General features: G+C 34.7%; 1 protein-coding gene across 4 annotated transcripts in view; it reads left to right on the top strand.

Annotated features, from left to right (window-relative positions):
- The window catches only part of LOC145675563 (uncharacterized), a 95,790-nt gene that overhangs the window by 17,744 nt on the left and 58,063 nt on the right, over positions 1 to 19,983 (top strand). For 3 of the 4 annotated variants that reach the window (XM_081746078.1, XM_081746077.1, XM_081746076.1), the window contains exons 4-5: positions 6,692 to 6,965; positions 8,394 to 11,798. In XM_081746078.1, the coding sequence (XP_081602204.1) occupies positions 6,692 to 6,965; positions 8,394 to 9,549 (1,430 nt within the window). In that variant the 3' untranslated portion in view covers positions 9,550 to 11,798. Of the gene's footprint in view, positions 1 to 6,691; positions 6,966 to 8,393; positions 11,799 to 19,983 lie in introns of those variants that run through there. The other variant, XM_081746079.1, reaches the window with a different exon arrangement.

Here is a 19,983-nt window from a genome sequence, read left to right as displayed (position 1 = left end):
CAAAGTTTGAGTTGACATTTTTAAAAGTTTGTGCACCTATTAGTAAAGAACCGGAACTGTTTAGAACAAAAACCTTTGACAACATTGTGGTGCAATAGTACACGTCAGAACCTGGGGTTGTACTTGAAATGAAAAAACACAATTCATTGAAATGGATCATTTTATTACACTCCACATACATCCATACCAGATAGTGGTTCTGGATATTGTCGATACAATGTATTTTGAACTTCTTGCACTAGTTTGTCTTTAGCATATAATTTTAATTCCAGTTGAAGTCTTTTAAGGTCTAATGCAATATCAATTGGTGGAAACTCAATGTCCATTTGATCACAAATAAACTGTTTATCAATACAGGTATGCACCCACGAACGATGTTGACAACCATCACAATATCTAGATACATGTTGTACAATATGCATAACACATTTTTCAAAATAGTACTTTTTCAGGAATATACTTGTTTTGTTGCACACTTCCACTGCATGTTTCACACACGGAAATACGCTGATGAATTTGTTCCATTCTGTTTGTGTTAGATACACCATGTTGCGAGGGACATGGAATGTACTCTTTTTACGTAACAACACCATCTTCTCTTCGAGGACTGTACGCATCACCACTTCATGATTTGAGCCTAATGATTTGACTATGGTCACATTTAGCTCATCATGAAAATAATCGTTCATTTGGTCGATTCGTGAACATAATATTTGCCATTCTTCACAGGTCAGTTGTACACCAAATTGTTCTGCTTTGCCCAATCGAATCACAGGTTCAAATGTTCTAGCACTGATACCAATTATCACATGTTTTGTTTGAAATATATTTATTGGATAATAGCTTGCGAAGATGAACTCTTTATCGTTAGAAGTACACATCTTTCCTCCTGAAAAGCACTTGCTCAAATGATTTCGTGGGATGACACTGTATTTGCTGGTTTATAGTTATTGCTGACGTCATTGGTAAGGAATGTGCTGACGTTTGAATTCATGATTTCATCACAGTTGCTGACGTCATGCCGACCAACCAAATTCATACAACTACAGCTGACGTCATTGGAAAGAAATGTGCTGATTCATGATTTTGCTGACGAATCTGGCTGTGTACTAAATTCAAGTTGATGATTTTGACCCAAGAATCCTTTGTAACATAAAGATACAGATCCAGTATTTAAGAAACGCAGCAGTTCTTCTTGTTTTGATGCTTCCATGGGTAAATATCTTGCTGGTAAAATTATATTCTTATCATTTTTCAAGCTTCACTACGATTCTTAATCCAAACTTTGTAGGGATCATTTGGCTAGCTAAGATTCTATAAGGTACATTCTGTTGTAAATCAGTAATCTTGGTAAATGATTTCATCACATCACGTGTGTTTAGAAACTGCAGACAAGTAGCCATGATGACGTTATCATGAATACTAACTCGAACGATACTTATATATGATGCAAAACTGATGACGTTGCATTATCATGTTCTGACGTGTACTATTGCACCACAATGTTGCCAGAGGTTTTTGTTCTAAACAGTTCCGGCTAGTGCATACCTGTATTGATAAACAGTTTATTTGTGATCAAATGGACATTGAGTTTCCACCAATTGATATTGCATTAGACCTTAAAAGACTTCAACTGGAATTAAAATTATATGCTAAAGACAAACTAGTGCAAGAAGTTCAAAATACATTGTATCGACAATATCCAGAACCACTATCTGGTATGGATGTATGTGGAGTGTAATAAAATGATCCATTTCAATGAATTGTGTTTTTTCATTTCAAGTACAACCCCAGGTTCTGACGTGTACTATTGCACCACAATGTTGTCAAAGGTTTTTGTTCTAAACAGTTCCGGTTCTTTACTAATAGGTGCACAAACTTTTAAAAATGTCAACTCAAACTTTGAAACAAAAATTTCAAACAAAAATCTTTGAAACAAAATTTTGAAACGAAAAAAAAATTCAAACAAAAAATTTCAAACCAAAAAAATTCAAACAAAATTTTGAAGCGAAAAAATTTCAAACAAAATTTTGAAACAAAAAATTTGGAAACGAAAAATTTTAAACAAAAAATTTTAAACAAAATTTTCGAACAAAAATTTTCAAACAAAAAAATTTCAAACGAAAAAAATTTTCAAACAAAAATTTCAAACGAAAAAATCTCAAACAAAATTTTGAAACAAAAAAATTTGGAAACGAAAACATTTTCAAAACAAAAAAAAATTCAAGCAAAAAAAAATTTCAAACTAAAAAAATTTTACGTTTCACGGTTAACCGTCAAACTTTATCCGGTTTTTAACTATTCGATTAACAAATAAACGGTTTTGATCATATTTATCAGTGAGTGCAAAATGTTGAACGAAACCAAGATTTTTAAATGTTAAACAAAACTTAAAACTGAATACAGCAAAGATTTGAAAATCATCAACCAATCAGATTGCACGAAAGATAGTGATCAACCAATCAGATTGCAGGAAAGATAGTGATCAGCCAATCAAATTGCATTAACAATAACTTTGCCAGTGTTGTAGCATGTATTGCCTTTCGTCTATGAGTCATAAGATTCAATAAGGATAGCTATCAGATTTCAAATCAATCACCACCAATGATCTTAGACTATGAGCTGTGACTAAAGTTCAATGTATTGTTTCTAATTTCGCGCCTTATGTTAAAATTCTGTTTATCACCATTCCCAAATTTAAAGAATACTTCTCCTGATATACCTAAGTCTTAGAGTTAATCATATTATTATATGTTCAATAAGGTCAATAATGTCCGTCAATTGTTTACCTGAGTAGAACCAACTGTTTTCTAGAAGTGTGTGTACTCAAACTTAAGAAGTACCACAACAAAGGAAATGAATCCCTGTACACTACCTCATCAAGGACAATCACGTGGTACAACGTCTTGCTTACGTTTATATTTGGCGTGAATAATCAAAACCAATGACGTAATTTCATTTGACAATTCTTAAATTATACTACAAAGTTTTAATGTACCAATGTCCTGGACTCCTAATCCCATCATAGGTTAATAACTGATCACGTGATCATACTCATATTTGACAATGATTTACCCAATGAACAATTACCAATTATTGATACGACAATAAGAAATGTACCCCCTCCCAAAATTTAAGATTGGTACACAAATACACCTGTGTCTTATGAAAAAAAGTAATAAATCCTGTACTTATTCAATAATAAAACCGGTCAATAACATTTAAATTTTGAATATTTGGCCATAAGAGGAACACCAATGGGTCCTAGAAAACGTTTACCGAATTTTGTTATTTGATAATTCCCAAATTTAAAAGGGAACATAAACATATAAAGGTAATAAACCATATAACGTGCTAAATAGGTGTCAATAACCTCCAAAATTCGATTTTTGGTAGTTCTTTACCCATGAAAGGGAACGATGTGGACCATCCAAATTTATAGTGGTACATATTGAAGTCCTGTACTATAATACCAAATGCTTATATTAAAACAATTTCTAAAACCGACTGGATGAGCCAAAATACCCCTCCCAAATTTTTCAAGGGGTGCGTCAATGTACCCATGTCTTATGATAGGAAATGAACCCATATACATGACCATATAACCATATAAGGTAATAGAACCCCATCAAAGGGAAGAAATTGGGCGAAAAACCAAACGCATGGTACAACATATTGCTTATGTTTATATTTTAGTAATTTTTACCCATGAAAGGGAACAAGATGGATCGCCCAAATTTATCATGATACATGTTGAGGTCATGTACTATAATACCGAATGCTTAAATTGGAAAATTTCCAAAATTTAAGGGGATATGGAATGGACCCCTATACATGATCATATAACCATATAAGGTAATAGGACCTCATCCAAGGGGATAAATTGAGCCAAACCAAACACGTGGTTGTACTAAAATTTGGCAATTTCGTACCCATCAAAGGAAACGTGGTGAACCACCCAAATTTATAGTAATATATATTAGGGTTCTATACTATAATACCAAACATGTAAAAGGGGCAATTTCCAAAATTAAAGGGGTGGGCCAAAGTACCCCTCCCGGGGTGCACAAATGTACCTATGTCTTATAATAGGGAATAGACCCCTATACATAACCATATAACCATATAAGGTAATAGAACCTCATCCAAGGGGATAACTTAGGTCAAACCAAACACGTGGTACAACGTATTGCTTACGTTTATATTTTGGCAATTTGTACCCCTAAAAGGGAACGAGGTGGACCACCCAAATTTATCATAATACATGTTAGGGTCCAGTACTATAATACCAAATATATAAAATGAGCAATTTCTAAAATTTAAGGGGTGGGCCAAAGTACCCCTCCCGGGTGCACAAATGTACCTATGTCTTATAATAGGGAATAGACCCCTATACATAACCATATAACCATATAAGGTAATAGAACCTCATCCAAGAGGTTAAATTGGGCCAAAAGACCAAACACGTGGTACAACGTATTGCTTACGTTTATATTTTGACAATTTTGTACCCCTAGAAGGAAACGAGGTGGACCATCCAAATTTATCATGATACATATTAGGGTCCTGTACCATAATACCAAATGTTTAAATTGGTCAATTTCCAAAATTTAAGGGGTGGGCCATGGTACCCCTCCCAAATTTTTCAAGGGGTGCATTAATATACCCATGTCTTATGAAAGGTAATGGACCCCTGTATACGCCCATATAACTATATAGGGTAATAACACCTCATCCAAGGGGATAAATTAGGTCAAAAACCCCCGAAATTTGAATTTTTGGCAATTTTTTACCCCTAAAAGGGAATGAGGTGGACCACCCAAATTTATCATAATACATATTAGGGTCCTGTACTATAATACCCAATGTTGAAATTGGGCAATTTCCAAAATTGAAGGGGTGGGCCAAGGTACCCCTACCGGGAATTTCAAGAGGTGCATTAATATACCCATGTCTTATGATAGGTAATGAACCCCTGTATACGCCCATATAACCATATAGGGTAATAACACCTCATCCAAGGGGATAAATTAGGTCAAAAACCTCCGAAATGTGAATTTTTGGCAATTTTTTACCCATGAAAGGGAACGACATAGACACCCAATACTGATAGAGGTACATACTATGGTCCTAGGCTACCATACCAAATTTTTAGATTTGGCAATTTCCAAAATTTAAGGGGGGTGGTCCTATGTACCCCTGCCAAAATTTAGGGGGTGGGCCATGGTACCCCTGCCAAAATTTAGAGGGGGTGGTCCTATGTACCCCTAGGTCATTGACCCCGGCCAGGGACCATGGGTCCTGAGGCAGGGACCCAGGGGCCAAAAAGTTTCCTCAAGTCGCCCCATTACTACTCTGTGGAACCCAGTCTTCTAACATGTAACAGCCTAAGTCGGAAGTACATATGGTTGTATCAGTAACGAGACGTCTTGTTTCTTTTATTGCGTAATAGTAGCATTTAATTCCCTTCAGTTCCTTCTGTTACTTAGCAATCAAGGATCAGCACAACCTAGTTCCATACTCTACACGTAGTGATTACTACGTAGGTGGGCTCTATTTCATGTAAGCAAATGTGATGCTTCACTTCCTGTTTAGAAGAATTGGTTTGCGAGTCACCACGTCTTAAGCGTTCTAGTAGCAAAGGCATAACTCTAAACAGAGTGCAATCTATACCTTTTTCTATTCGTTATCAGAAGGGGTAAGAACGAAAAGATTACAAAATGAGTTCATCACTGTTCACAGACATTTTGAGAGAGTGTATTTTAATGAAATAAACTAGTCTCCTTTCAGTGAATGTCTTGCGTTTGACAATATCATAATTTTAAATGAGTCCACTACTGATGCTTGTAGATCGCGTCACTGCCCATGATTAAATTATAATTTTAGCGGACAATATGCATCCTATAGTTGTATGTGTTTTCGAGCAATGGCGCTGTAATCGAGAATGATAGTGCGTGCATCACACAGCAGTAGCTGCTGCGGCACAGTTCAAAGATCAGCAGAATGAAGATGAATAGCTACCGTGACCCATTGAATACCTCCCTTGAGCTTATCTGGTCCGTCTAGTATACATGTATGCGACGCATGTTTCCGATTGCATAATTTCTCATGTAAGAAACTAATGCATTCCACCAGAAATGAAGTAATATTTCTTTTCTATCACTCATGATCTTTAATAACCTTATTTCAAGTAGCATCAGATTTGCTCTGAGGGCAAGAGGTTGTCCAACACAATATAACTATTGTATTTTGCAGTTTTTCCCATTCAATTAAGAATTAACTGTATACACTGTGTGTAATAATCTATTAGTGTGCTATAGCAAGTACAAATTTTGTGATCACATCATGTAATATCATAACAATAAACTAATACATGTTTCTAATTTCATGTAACAAATATAATTGTGAAGTAGTTGGCGAAATTTGTGACTAGCTATTTGGCATTCCTACTAGTGAACTTAATTGTGTGTGTGAGAGAGAGAGAGAAAGAGAGAGTCAAGAAGTTATAATTTTCTCAGATTTTATACTGTGGTAGTTATTTCATTGGTACGAATGTAAATAAGTGGTTATTATGCATGCAATTTATATTTATATTGCAAAAACCTTGCAAAATTTTAAACTTTCATAAAATGCTATTCGTACAATGAAGTACATGGCTCCTTGTGCCATTAATTACGTTTCTCATTAATAGGTGATGATTGTGTGAAGGAAAATCCATTGGATGAGAAGGAGTGGATGTGTCCTAAAATAAGCATAAATAAATCATTTGCATTCCCAATATTGAGAGAAGGAAACCTGGTTGAGAGCAATAATATAAACTCATGTGCTGGAAAATTTTCTGTTGATTTAGAAAAATCTAAACCTGCAAGTCAGCCAAATTCTTTTGCATGCTATAGAGATGTGGAATTATCGGTTGATTCGAAAGAAGATACAGAGAATATTGTAAATAAATCTGAAACACAAAGGTAATTATTATTTGTTGTATTTACTGCAGTTTTATGTTTATATATGCACTTTTCTAATTTTTCTATAAAGTTGTTTACTTCTCTGTTTGCTTTTTGCCGTCTAAATGATTCGATACATTCAATAATGATGACATTTCTATCATGCAATCTTTGTATTTTCATTTGATATTGACTTTTATTTCTATTCTTCAATGATTACTTTGTTCTAGTGCTTGGTATCGGCCTTGCTTCGAACGTGTACGGAAAGGCGTATTTTAACACAGTTTCTGTTTCAAGTAGTGTGAATATTACAAATTATATTTGTACTTTTGTCTTTTTTGTTAACAAAATTCATTTATGACTTTGATATTGAAAGAAAGATAGTCGATCGTAGACTTCGTTCTTGATAGACGAGAACTGAAAAAGATGTAATTTTTCCTGATATTTCTATTAAATTATATCTGATATATGCAGGGGTGTAGCCAGCAGGTTTACGTAGGAGGGGCCCGTCGTTTTTGAAGGGGGGGGCAGCTACAATGTACAAGACCAAAAAAGCGTGTTGCAGCTAGTGTTTTTGAGGCCTGAAAAACCTAAAAATTTGGCTTTCTTCCGAAAAGCTAAAAACAGTTTTTAGCTTATAATTATTGCTATTATATTTATTTATTTATTTATTTTTATTTTTTTTTTATTTGCTTTTCCTTCAGAAATTATATTCCAGGTAGTTTCTATTGTTTAACCAAGAACTACTCCCCGGACCGATCATTATACCTTTGTGCATTACTTTTCAATTTGAGCCCTTGTATATAGAAACTATCTATAAAAGTAACCAAGAAAGTTATATCGCTTTTCCACCCACCAACTCCGAATATCGATGTCAACTGGGGCTAAGACTACCTGGAAGATCAAAAATAGTCCCCATCAGGATCGACGACCTTCTGCCAATATTCTGGGAGGCCATGGATTACATCGCGATAGAACTTCGTGGGCTGTTAAGCCATCGTGATGTTAGTGCTTTTTTATTCAGGAAAATATATATAATTACAATGCCAACTACTCAAAATTGTTATTACTTTACGTAGAATAATAATTGTTTGCCACTTAAGTACTCTTAGATCGCAAAAGTGCGCTGGGGGGGATACCAATTTCGATACGAGTCTAGAATCGATTCTCTGTACTGAATCGTGTTTGTGTTCGCTGGAAAGTGTAGGACCTAAGCAATACGGCAGTGTAACCAAGATAGCAATAACAAATCTCTTCTAACCGTGAGGAACCTAGTACAACTATATTGTGGACATGCCTCGTAATAATTTTACAACTTTTCCTTTACACGCTACTTGTTTAATCTAAGAATATACTTTGGTGGAATGTTAACTACAGTCTAGGTTCTAAAAGAAGAATATTTCGGAGTTAGATTATAGATGATATTTACTAACAAACGTTTTTTTACAGTGCTTGTTTGGAGAACCAATTGCTTTCACATGTAAGCATGAAAACATTGATGTACGGAACCAATTCCTTCCGGAAATATACCATACCCTTTTCTCAGAAAGACAGCTCAGAATATCACAAGCTAATATATGGTAAAGGAAAAGCGTATGATGGAAATCATGATAGTTCATATCATCAGCTCTACAAAAACGAAGGAAACATGTTAATTGAAACGAATAAAAGAACAAACTTGTGCAACTTTTGCGATAAAGGATTTAAACGAAAATCTCATTTAGAGAATCACATTCTAACCCATACAGGTGAAAAACCATATACTTGTAAGGAATGTAATAAAGCTTTCAGTCGAAAAGGTCACTTAAAACGTCATGGTTTCACACATACTGGCGCTAACTCATATTCTTGTAAGGAGTGTGCTAGAGTTTTTGACGAGAAGGGTAAATTGAAGTCACACATGCTAATCCACTCATTAGAGCATCCGTATTCCTGTAAGGAATGTGGCAAAACATTTACATCTAGTTATAGTTTCAAACACCATATATTAATTCACAATAGTGAAAAGCCATTTTCCTGCGAGAAGTGTGATGAAAAGTTCCGATCGCAAAATCTATTAAAACAACATATATTAACGCATTCAGGTCAAAAAGAATCTTATTTGTGTAACAAATGTAATAAGGCCTTTAATTCGAAAAGTAATTTAAGGCAACACTGGTTAATCCATGCAAATATAAAAAGATATTTTTGTAATGAATGTGGTAAAGCATATTTTACGAAAGGTACTTTAAGAGCACACATTATGTCACATACTGGCGATTATCCTTTCTGTTGCAAAGAATGCCCTAAAAAATTTCCTTATAAGTATCACTTGGATGAACACATGCTCATTCATACAGGAGAGACACCATTTGTTTGCGATGCGTGCGGGAAGATATTTTATCGTAAATGTACATTCCAAGTGCATAAGTTAATTCATACTGGGGAGAAGTTGCATTCCTGTAACGTTTGTAATAAGTCTTTCAGTAGAAAACATCGTTTAAAGGATCACATGCTGACACACATAAATAAGACCCCATACTACTGTAATGACTGTGGTGCTTCATTTTTCCAAAAATATGAACTTAAAAAGCATATATTATTTCACAACACTGATAAATCGTAAATTTAAAGGATTTGATTGTTCATTTCAAATTCAAGAATTTTACACGACCTAATTTTTACTTAAATGTATTACAAACAGCAAATATGCGGCAACTATATTAATCCATTCCTCATGAGTTACTAAAACATTTTACTTAATATTGGTTAAGTGCATAAGGGTTCACTGAAAATTCAATGAAGATTCTACTTTACCATAATGTATGTAGGTATTATGAAAGTTCTTACCGCAAAATTAATTTACACTTTTTGTGTTCTGTAATGTAAGCAATAAGACACCAACTACTAAAAAAATCAAGCTTCAAATATTTTATTATTATTGCCTTAGTGTTAGTATATATTTCACTCTCTTAAGTTCGTATATTTCATACTCTCAATTTTATTAGTAAAAAATTTCCGCCTTTTTGGAAAAATAGAAAGGAAATATAATATATATTTTCAAAGATATTGAAGCAAACTAATCTTTTTTTTTTTTTTTTTTTTCAAAGGAGTGTTTCGGAGCTTGAAACGCAAAGCGAGGAATGTAATCATATGTCACAGAAGTAACTTAAAATATGTACTGCTACTAGTAAAAATTTTACAACGAAAAGAAATGATAGAAGCCACACCAAACTCGCAGTATTTGTTATCGAGGTGTCATATACGCAAAACAGTATAATCAATGTTATAAGTCATGTATACTTGAGTTTTCTTTGGGCTCTTTCCTTTTCTTCATTCCACTAATCTCATCATCAGTCGCCTACAGCCTAAACAGCATAACTCTGGAGACTTAAAACTGAAAGCTCTAATTTCATCTACGTCTCAATCTTGTTTTTATTTCCACAAACGTAACTATATTTAGTACTACTATCCCGAAACTTAATATCTTACGTAGTATGCTTAGGAAATCGCTTTCCTCATAAATCCTCATTTAAGTATGGAAAAAACATTGAATGCGCTATTTAAATGTTACTTTTTGTATTTTAACGAGTCAGTACATAAAAAATACCTATTTAGAAACGTCGGTTTATGGAATGGGACAAGCATATTTGCTACTGAGCTATGTACACCGTTTTTTCTTCTGATACGTTACTTTAGAAAACACTTCAATTAAAATAGATAATTACTAGTTTTCAGAACTATACACAGGAATTTCGTCAGAAAATTAACATAAACTATGAATCACTTTCACCTTAGTAACTACACATGTAAGAGATCAGCAAGTGCCTTGAAAGCTACTACCGTAAAAAAATCCTTAATATTTTGTATGGTTGAAACAGAACGCAGGTATGTTGAGCGCATTTGAATTTTGTAGGGAAATGTTTTGAGAAATCTTCAGGTTAATACATTCCTCCTAATATTTTATTCAAATAATTATGAAGACAAATATCATGACATTGCTAGCTTTTCCTGCGTTAAACTCATGAGATTTGAAGCTCTTTCTTAATTTCTGTGCTAACTACACAGCCTCCAAATATCAGGAGACTTGCCAGTCGCAAAAGTGTGATATAATTTGAAAATTCTTATAAAATTCCGAGACAAGAGTGTAACATACATGTATTGCATGATTTTAGATAAATGTTTGACCCTTGTCCGGGCATTCTCCAACTCCGTCCCTATCACAGAAGAATGTTGCAAACACTTTCTCATCCTATTTTTGTCTCTTGAATTCTTTAGACGAGGAAACATGAGTGACACCCAGTGTTCGAAATGGAGAAAAAGCAGGGGCGGCATGTTTTATTATTATCTTGACTCGTCATACCGGTTATATAAATATTGAAATACAGTGGGGGTATATTGCCTAAAAAATTACATTTCTATTTACATACTGACTGAAAACCATGGAAGAGGTTCTTGCCCCCACTCCCAACTCTTTGAGAAAAATTATTAAAAATACCCCTTCGTTGTATTATAGATAATTATGTAGGTTATGTATTATGAAGGTTTCCTTGCTCAAAAAATTACTTTTTATATTAACAATTTTTAAAAATTTCCCGCAGAAATCCCGAACACCCTACTCTAGTAAGAGGCAATCAGGACTACCGGAAGGTTAGCCCCCACAGCAGAAAACCTCTAAATCCACCCATTCTCAAAACATGTCATTTATATGCATTAAACGAAGGAGACCCACGCACATAAGATAGAAACAGTTGAGTATGGCACACCAAATTTAAAACAAGATATAAACTAAGCAAACTTCTTTGTAGACAACTCATTTTTAAAAGAAAAGGTAGGAAAGAGGTAAGAATATCGGTGCTGGCATCTTAGAAATTATTTCTACATAATAAATAGCATATTTTTACATGCAAAGCTATTCGTCAATTACTGTGTATAAAAATGGATTTATTTAAAGTTTATTAGCGTCCACTTTCCAGTGACGCTATGTCTTGATCACTGAAAAACCATAGGTATAGCACTGCCATTCCTGAAAAAACCAGACAGTAATGCACTGCCTCCCATCTCACTTAGACCACTGGTTCTACCACTCCACTGGCTGTTCTTTCGTTTCAGGATCGTAGTGGTACAACCATATTTTATTAATGGATTATTATTCGTCACAGAAATTGATCGTCGTTATGGTGAAAATATAGAAGACTTTCCTTGATGACGTCACACTTTTGATCTGACAGATTTTTGGAAACCCATTATGCCGAGACCTTGCACGTGTCCAAGTCATTACTGCCGACTTGTTCCAGAGAAATGATCTCAATCTCTGCCACCCGTTTTGCTAAAATTTTGCAATTTTAAAGAATAATGTCACGAATTCGAGGACAGTCAATGCTTTTGGTAATCCTGGATGTAAAAAATCACACGTTGAAAACTCGCCACGTTTAAACTGTGCCATACACTTTACCACTGTATATAATGGAGGAGAGTCCCGTAGTATTTCACTATTTCCTTATGAATTTACTTCGATAAGATTCCTTCGTGATACAAAAGTTTTATGACAGCTGTGACCTCGATGTTCGTGAAATTTCCTGATTGGGTACAACTAATGACTTCCGAGAAGTGAAAAACACAATAAGAATTTCATTAATATGAAAATTGTATCTGTAGATAAAAAAAAAAGTATGTTTTTACTCATTGTACCTACACTCTGGGTTGGGCTATAAGTTTTTCAGCAGCCTCTTGTAATACGCATATATATATATGTTTTTGGGATTATCGTACATACCAGACACCCTTACATGGGATGATCATATACTGTCACTTACCGCGAAGCTAAGTCAAGTGTCCTATGCAATTAAAATACTTTCTAACGTATCAAGCCTCTCTACACTCAAAGTAATTTATTTTAGTCTGTTTCAAAAGATATTGATTTACGAAATTACTTTTTGGGGAAACATCTAAAAGTAAAGCAATATTCAGGTTCCAAAAAAGGATTGTAAGAATATCTACCAAATCAAAATATAATGAGCATTACAGGCCAATATTTAAAAAACTCAATATACTGCCGTTACCTTCTCTATACATTTTCCATCTGCTGTTATTTGTAAAGAAAAGCCTAGGCCATGTTCTTACTCGACATAGTGATCAGCACGAATACGACACCAGAAAAAGAGGAAATATTTCATTAATAGCCCACAATACATGCATTTATAAGAAAAGTTCTTAATATGTTGGGATTCTTATATATAACAAATTACCAAGGGAAATTAAAAATATAAGACTAGAAACTCATTTTAAGAAAGAATTTTAAAATTACCTTATGCAACATTGTTTTTATTCAACAGACGAATATCTAAACAAGAGTTAAAGTAAAATCAGAAAGGGAACTAAATAGATACCTCAGTAATACAAGTTTCTCAAGCATACTATGATAGACTCTACAAACTGCAGGTACCACAAATTCATATTCAGTGTTAAGGTAGCATATGGCGGAAGTACAGTACTCAATATTTCTTTAGGGTTTACTGAACAATGTATACAGGGTTGTAAGAAACTATTTGAACAAACTTCGGAAGCTGATTCCTGACACCGAAACAAGTAAAAAAAAATCCTCTGGAACTTCGGTTAGTACTGACGAATAGTTCCGGCGATATAAGGTGCCGAAAGCGTGTGGAAAATGAACTTCAAAGGGTTGTAATTCAAAAACAACGTAACGTACAGAGTGAGGCTTAAAACATGACACTCGAAGTCGTACTTCTTTCAAAATTTAGAAAATTGACTTAAACTATTGCTTTCGTAAAGCTCTGCTTTCTTTTAAGCCCCAAACCAATATGATGGCACAAAGTTTTGGAAAAGGGTGCTACTTTCACTGCTAGCTTCTGATTTTAGATAGGGTATATTTACAACGAAAGGTGTGCACATGCAGCTTTGCACCCTCCTAAATCCAGCCCTGTATGTAGCATATAGTTACTAGGTATGATATAGACGAATGTGTTACTTGCAAAGTAAACGTCATTCAGTGTGTGTTTAGGCTATCAAATGTTGCATTAAAAATATTTCATGTGCAGACGTTATCTTATTGGTTAGTTGAGCATTTTACTTGAATACCTTCAATTTAAACGTTATACGATGAAACAAACTAACTAACTCTATGGCCTATGTAACCCTAAGGTTCAATGCCGTGATCACAAAAGCTCCCCGCTGACTTCTACCCTTAGCCAATTGGATCCAGTTTCTACTTTGTATTCCTCTCTCTGCAAGATCCATCTTAATATTGTCCTCCCATTTGCGCATAGGTCTTCCTAATGGTCGTTTTCCGATTGGTCTTCCAGTCAAAATTTTGAAAGTATTTCTACTTTCTTCCATTCTAGCTACATGACCAGCCCACTTAAGCCTCCTAGACATAATGACCCTAACAATGTTGGGTAAACCGTACAAATTATGTAGTTCCTCGTTATGGAGTTTCCGCCATTCCCCATTCTCGTTCCTCTTGTGTCCGAATATTCGTCTCAGGATCTTATTCTCAAATGCATTCAGTCTATGTTCTTCAACCAGAGTCAGTGACCATGTTTCCCAACCATACAGAATAACAGACATGATTATCGTTTTATATATTTTAAGCTTCAAATTCCTCGACAGAATTCGCGACGACAAGAGATTTTGAACCGAAGAGTTACATGAATTCCCTGCTTTTAGTCTATATTTCATTTAATTTTTTCGTGAATATGATTATCGTCTGTTAATATTGATCCTCGATATATGAAAGTATCCACTTTATCAAAAGTATTATTTAATATTTTAACGTATTCTTACTTTGCTGTATTACGGTCCCGATAAACTTCCATGTATTTAGTTTTCTCTGCATTTGCTTCTAAACCGGTGTCCCTGGAAGCGTTTAATAAGATCTCTGCATTTCATTCTATAGTTCTCCTATCATCCCCTATTAAATTTACATCATCAACATATTCCATAACCTGGTGCATACCGTTCAACTCTAAGCCCTGGTTTCTATCTTTGATTTTCCTTATAGTGTATTCCAGAACAAAGTTGAATAACAATGGCGACAGCGCATCTCCTTGTTTCAGGCCATTTTCGACGTGAAAGCTCGTGGGAAAAAATTTTCCTACCCGGACTTTACTTTGGGATTCATTTAAACATATTTTAATTAATCTAATTAGCTTTCTCCGTATTTCAAGTTCTGTAACAATGTTGTATAATGTTTCTCTCCTAACCGTGTAGTACGCCTTTCTAAAATCAATAAATACCGTACTTGATATACCGGCGTATTGTATTCCCAGTTCTTTTCGAGCATTTGGCGAATGGTAAATATTTGGTCGATAGTTGATCGATTTCGTCTAAATCAGCACTCATAATCTCCAATAATTTCATCTGCGTATGGGGTCAATCTTGCTAGTAGAATATTTGAAAGGATATATAGGATGTTGACAGAAGAGAAATGCCTCGATAATTATCAGTCAGTTTTGTCGCCTTGTGGATTGGAGCAATGATTGATTCTTTCCACTCTTCCTTGTTCCAGATAAGGAGAATGAGTTTGTGTATCTTGTTCCACAATTTTTTGCCTCCAGCTAAAATTAACTCAGCCGGAATTACTTTTACACCCGGAATTTCTTTATAGCGGTTTCCACTTCTATTCGGTTGGGTTCTGGAATATACGGTTGTGCGGTGTGTATCTCCTTGGCTCTACGCACACTAGTTTTTGGTTGCGTGTTAAGCAAATCGTCAAAGATATCTTTCCATCTATTTAACATGCTATCCGTATCAGTGAGAACTGTTCCGTCAGCTTTCTTTAATATATAAGCACGAGGTTGATAGCCTTTCATAAATTCGTTCATCCCCTTATACATGTCCAGAATGTTTTAATTTTTACTATTATCTTCAAGTTCCTTAATTTTAGCTTTCAGAAAATCGCGTTTCATTGTTCTAAAAGTTTTGGAAGTTTCCCGCCTGATGTCTGAGAAATTTTGTGTAGTTATTTCATTCGGATTTTGTAGCCACCGTAATTTTACCTGTTTTCTTTTCTCTGCTGCTTTAATGCATTCCTGGTCGAACCATGGTTTGTTCCTACGTATTTCCGCGTTTCCCAGTTTCTCTTTTGCTGAAATTTTAATGCTATCTCTGATTTCAATCCAAGTATCCTGAACACTAGTGCACTCCGAATCTTCTACAACCGAAAATCTATTCGAAACTTCAATCTGGTAATCCTCTCTTACCTGGCTCTGTTTTAATTTCTTTAAATTAAATCTCTCCGTTTTCGGACATTGAATATTTTCTTTATTCAATGATAATCTCTCTCGAATTATTGCTGCTACCAGGTAGTAATCAGTGTCACAATCAGCCCCTCTAAATGATTGGGCATCAATTATGCTAGATTGCCTTCTATCTACTAAAACGTGATCAATTTGATTATGTGTTTTTCCGTCTGGTGATATCCAAGTGTATTTATGAACGTCGCGATGTGGAAATTTTGTACTCTTCACGATTAGGTTTTTGGATGTTGCAAAGTGCACGAGTCTAACACCGTTGTCATTACTTTCCTTATGCAAACTTTCGTTCTCAATAATTGGTTTGAAAATATCCTCTCGCCCTACCTTCGCATTGAAATCCCCTAATAGAATTTCCATATGGTATCGGGGGAATTGGTCAAATATCCGTTCCACTTCTTCGTAGAAACTGTCTTTTATATCGTCATCCTTATCTTCTGTTGGGGCATGTACATTTAAAACAATAATATCACACCACCGACCCTTAAGAATAATAAAAAAAAGTCTGCCAGTAACAAATTCAACCTGTTAATTGCTGGTAATATTCGTTTGTGAACGAAAAACCCTGTTCCTAATTGGTGTTTTTTATTTCCTTCCCACCTAACTTCCTGAACTCCTACTAGGTCCATTCTGTATTTCTCTTACTCACTCGTTACGGATTTTAACGTGCCTGCTCTATAAAGACTTCTAATATTCCATGTTCCAAATCTCATGTCAATTTTCTTTTGCTGAGGTCGTACCAAGTTATCATTCCTTGTCCGAGACTTTTCTGAATGTTTCTGAATAAGTGCCTTTTTTACAGAATGTGGTTGTTAGCCTTATCCAAACTCCCAAGCTGGAGGGCCACTCCTAGTTGTCTGTCCGTGACTGCTTATTCAGTATATTCGCAGCTAACCTCTATATCTAGAGGCCTTCTCCTCGATCCGCAACCTGAGGACGCACCATGCCGTGGTGATAGGAACCCACGTTACACGGTTAAAGATGAAAACGACAATGAAACACACCTGCGCGCCTGCGAAACGTTGTATTGCATTCCTACTTCTATTTCTACTACTACTTATCTATGGATTTCTACTACTACGAAACAATAAAACCAAAATTTTGGTATGAAAAATAGCCATCCCTCAAAAAATGTATCTGCCCCTCCTTTGCCCCCTAAGAAATTGAAGCTGGCGTCGTCACTGAGCACTATAATGACTTTTTACCTTTTTCGTTGCGTTGTTATCAGTGGTGATTTCTAGGTGTTACAGCGTTTACCGGCGGTAAACAAATAATTGAAGCACATGTTATTGTTTTAGCTTTGGCTCACCCCAAGTACAAATAAAAATGTCTCGTGGCTTTGACACTACTATACATGATTTCTTTTTTGAAAAAAAAAATTGGCAGAGAAAACAAAAATTAGGAACGCAAGTATTAGTACAATTAATAGCACCATCTATATGGAAATTGTGTAATTACAACTAGCTTCGAATGTTCCCAATCTGGTTCAACATGCATTAGCAACTACATACCGTTATGTAGAGAAGCACAGATTATTTGCCCAATTGTGTCTCACTATGCACTGTAGGGTTAACTGTATGTCATCACTGCGCTTCTTTACGAAATTGCAACACCAGCACCTCTTAGCGGATACAAGAATCTGTTGAGCTTGTCGGAGAATGGAGCAAGCAGTATACAGTATAGAGCAAGCATTATAGAGTATATAGTCTTATAAATTTTATATGTGTTGGTGGATTTTGCCGGATTTACAGTAGGTGCAGTGGTGCTTTAATGTTTGTGAGGGAAATATTAAAGTATAAAGTAAAAACTACAGCATGTATCTAAATGAACAGACATTTAAGCATACAGTAATAGAAATCGAAAAATCAGCATATAGGTTCATTATAATAGTCTTGTATAGAATACCTGACAGCTCCTTTCCCCGGTTCGTTCAAAAATTAGAACAACTGTTAACTCTAGTTAAGAAGGAAAGTTAATTAATTGTATCATGTGGTGACTTAAACATTGATTTCCTGACACCATCAAATCACCTAACAATATTATCAAACACTTTGCAATCCTTCGGCGTACAACACACTATAAACACTCCAACCCGCATTACAGAAAACTCAGAATCTTTTATAGATCAAATTATAGTAGATAATGAAACTATTTCCTTTAAAACAAATCATCTTAGCACATCACTCTCCGACCATAATGCAGTTCAAATAAACATAACACTTTAACCCCAAAATCGGAAAATTGATAGAAAAGAATGTAAGTGGGCAAGAAACTTTCATGAAACAAACGTGAAGTACTTTCAATATCTTCTTAGCAAGGATGACTGGACGGACACATTACTAGAAAATAACGTAAACAACAAATACAAACAGTTTATTAATACCGTTAGGCACTATTTTGAAATAGCCTTTCCACTTAAGAAGAAAAAGGTATATTCTAACAAAAATAGATATAACTGGATAACACGACACATAAATTATTCCTGCATGAGAGAAAAGCAATTACATACAATTGTGAAAAAGTCGAATAATAGAAATCTAAAAGAAAATTTAAATAAATATAGAAGTATTCTAAAAGAAGTAATAAGAGAAGCAAAGAAAATGCACACTTCAAACAGGATATCTAAGTCAGAAAAACATCAAAACCCTATGGCAAATAGTAAATAAACAATCAACCGCATCCAAACTGCAGAAAATGGGAATTAAAAAATAATACACCATGGCCAACAAATAACAAATAAACACCATATTGCAAACCTATTTAATGAATTTCTTGCCAACGTTGCAAAAACATACTCAAGTAATTCTAGGGCTGAAAAGAGTGACATAAAATTGTGTAGCAACTTGAAATCTATATACTTAATACCAACCACAGAGTTAGAAACAAGATCGATTATTTAAAAAAATGAAGACAAAAAATCTTCTGGGCTTGACGATATTCCTTGTATTTGCTTAAAATGTGTCTCGAATATTTTCTTATACCGTTGACTGATACATGTAATTCCTCTCTTGAAAAAGGAACATTTGCAAAAGATCTTAAACTTGCAAAAATAAGACATACACAAAAAAAGAATCAACTACTGAACAGGAAATTATCGTCCTATCTCTATTCTATCTGTTTTCTCCAAAATTTTAGAAAAAGTTATTATGTATAACAGATGGAACCCTTTATGGAAAAGAATAATATCTTCATGAAAAGCCAATTCGGTTTTCCAAAGGAAGTCCAAATCAATTAACAATGCTGTAGTTGCTTTTCTAAGTGATATATATAACGCGAGAGAGAGCAGAAATAAAATATATGGAATTTTTCTCGATCTCACAAAAGCCTTTGACCTTGTTAATCACAAAATTTTATTGAATAAATTGCGTAGTTGTGGTATTAGAGGTCATGTCAATTTATGATTCAAAAATCCTATTTAACTAACCGCATGCAATATGTGGGAATAGGTCTAACCAAATCAGAGGTAAGGCACATTAGGCACGGAGTTCCACAAGGATCAATAATAGGTCCTGTACTTTTCCTTATATATATATTAATAATCTCCCCGATTATTAGGTTCCAAACAAGAGCGTACTTTTTGCGGACGATACAAACATTTTAGTTGAAATTCCAAATAAAATTTGCTCCTAGGAATACATATTTAACAACACGACAGAATGGATAAAAGCAAACCAACTCAACTTAAATACAGCAAAAACGACTATAATGAGTTTCAATGAAGGAAAACTGAACTCTTTAAATATTCATCAAATATGTATAGACGGGGAACTCATGCAGGTATCTGACAC

This window comes from Thermobia domestica, chromosome 18 (genome assembly GCF_964235325.1).
Source record: "Thermobia domestica chromosome 18, izTheDome1.hap1.1, whole genome shotgun sequence".
Lineage (NCBI taxonomy): Eukaryota > Metazoa > Arthropoda > Insecta > Zygentoma > Lepismatidae > Thermobia > Thermobia domestica.
This window is presented reverse-complemented; position numbering and strand designations above follow the sequence as displayed.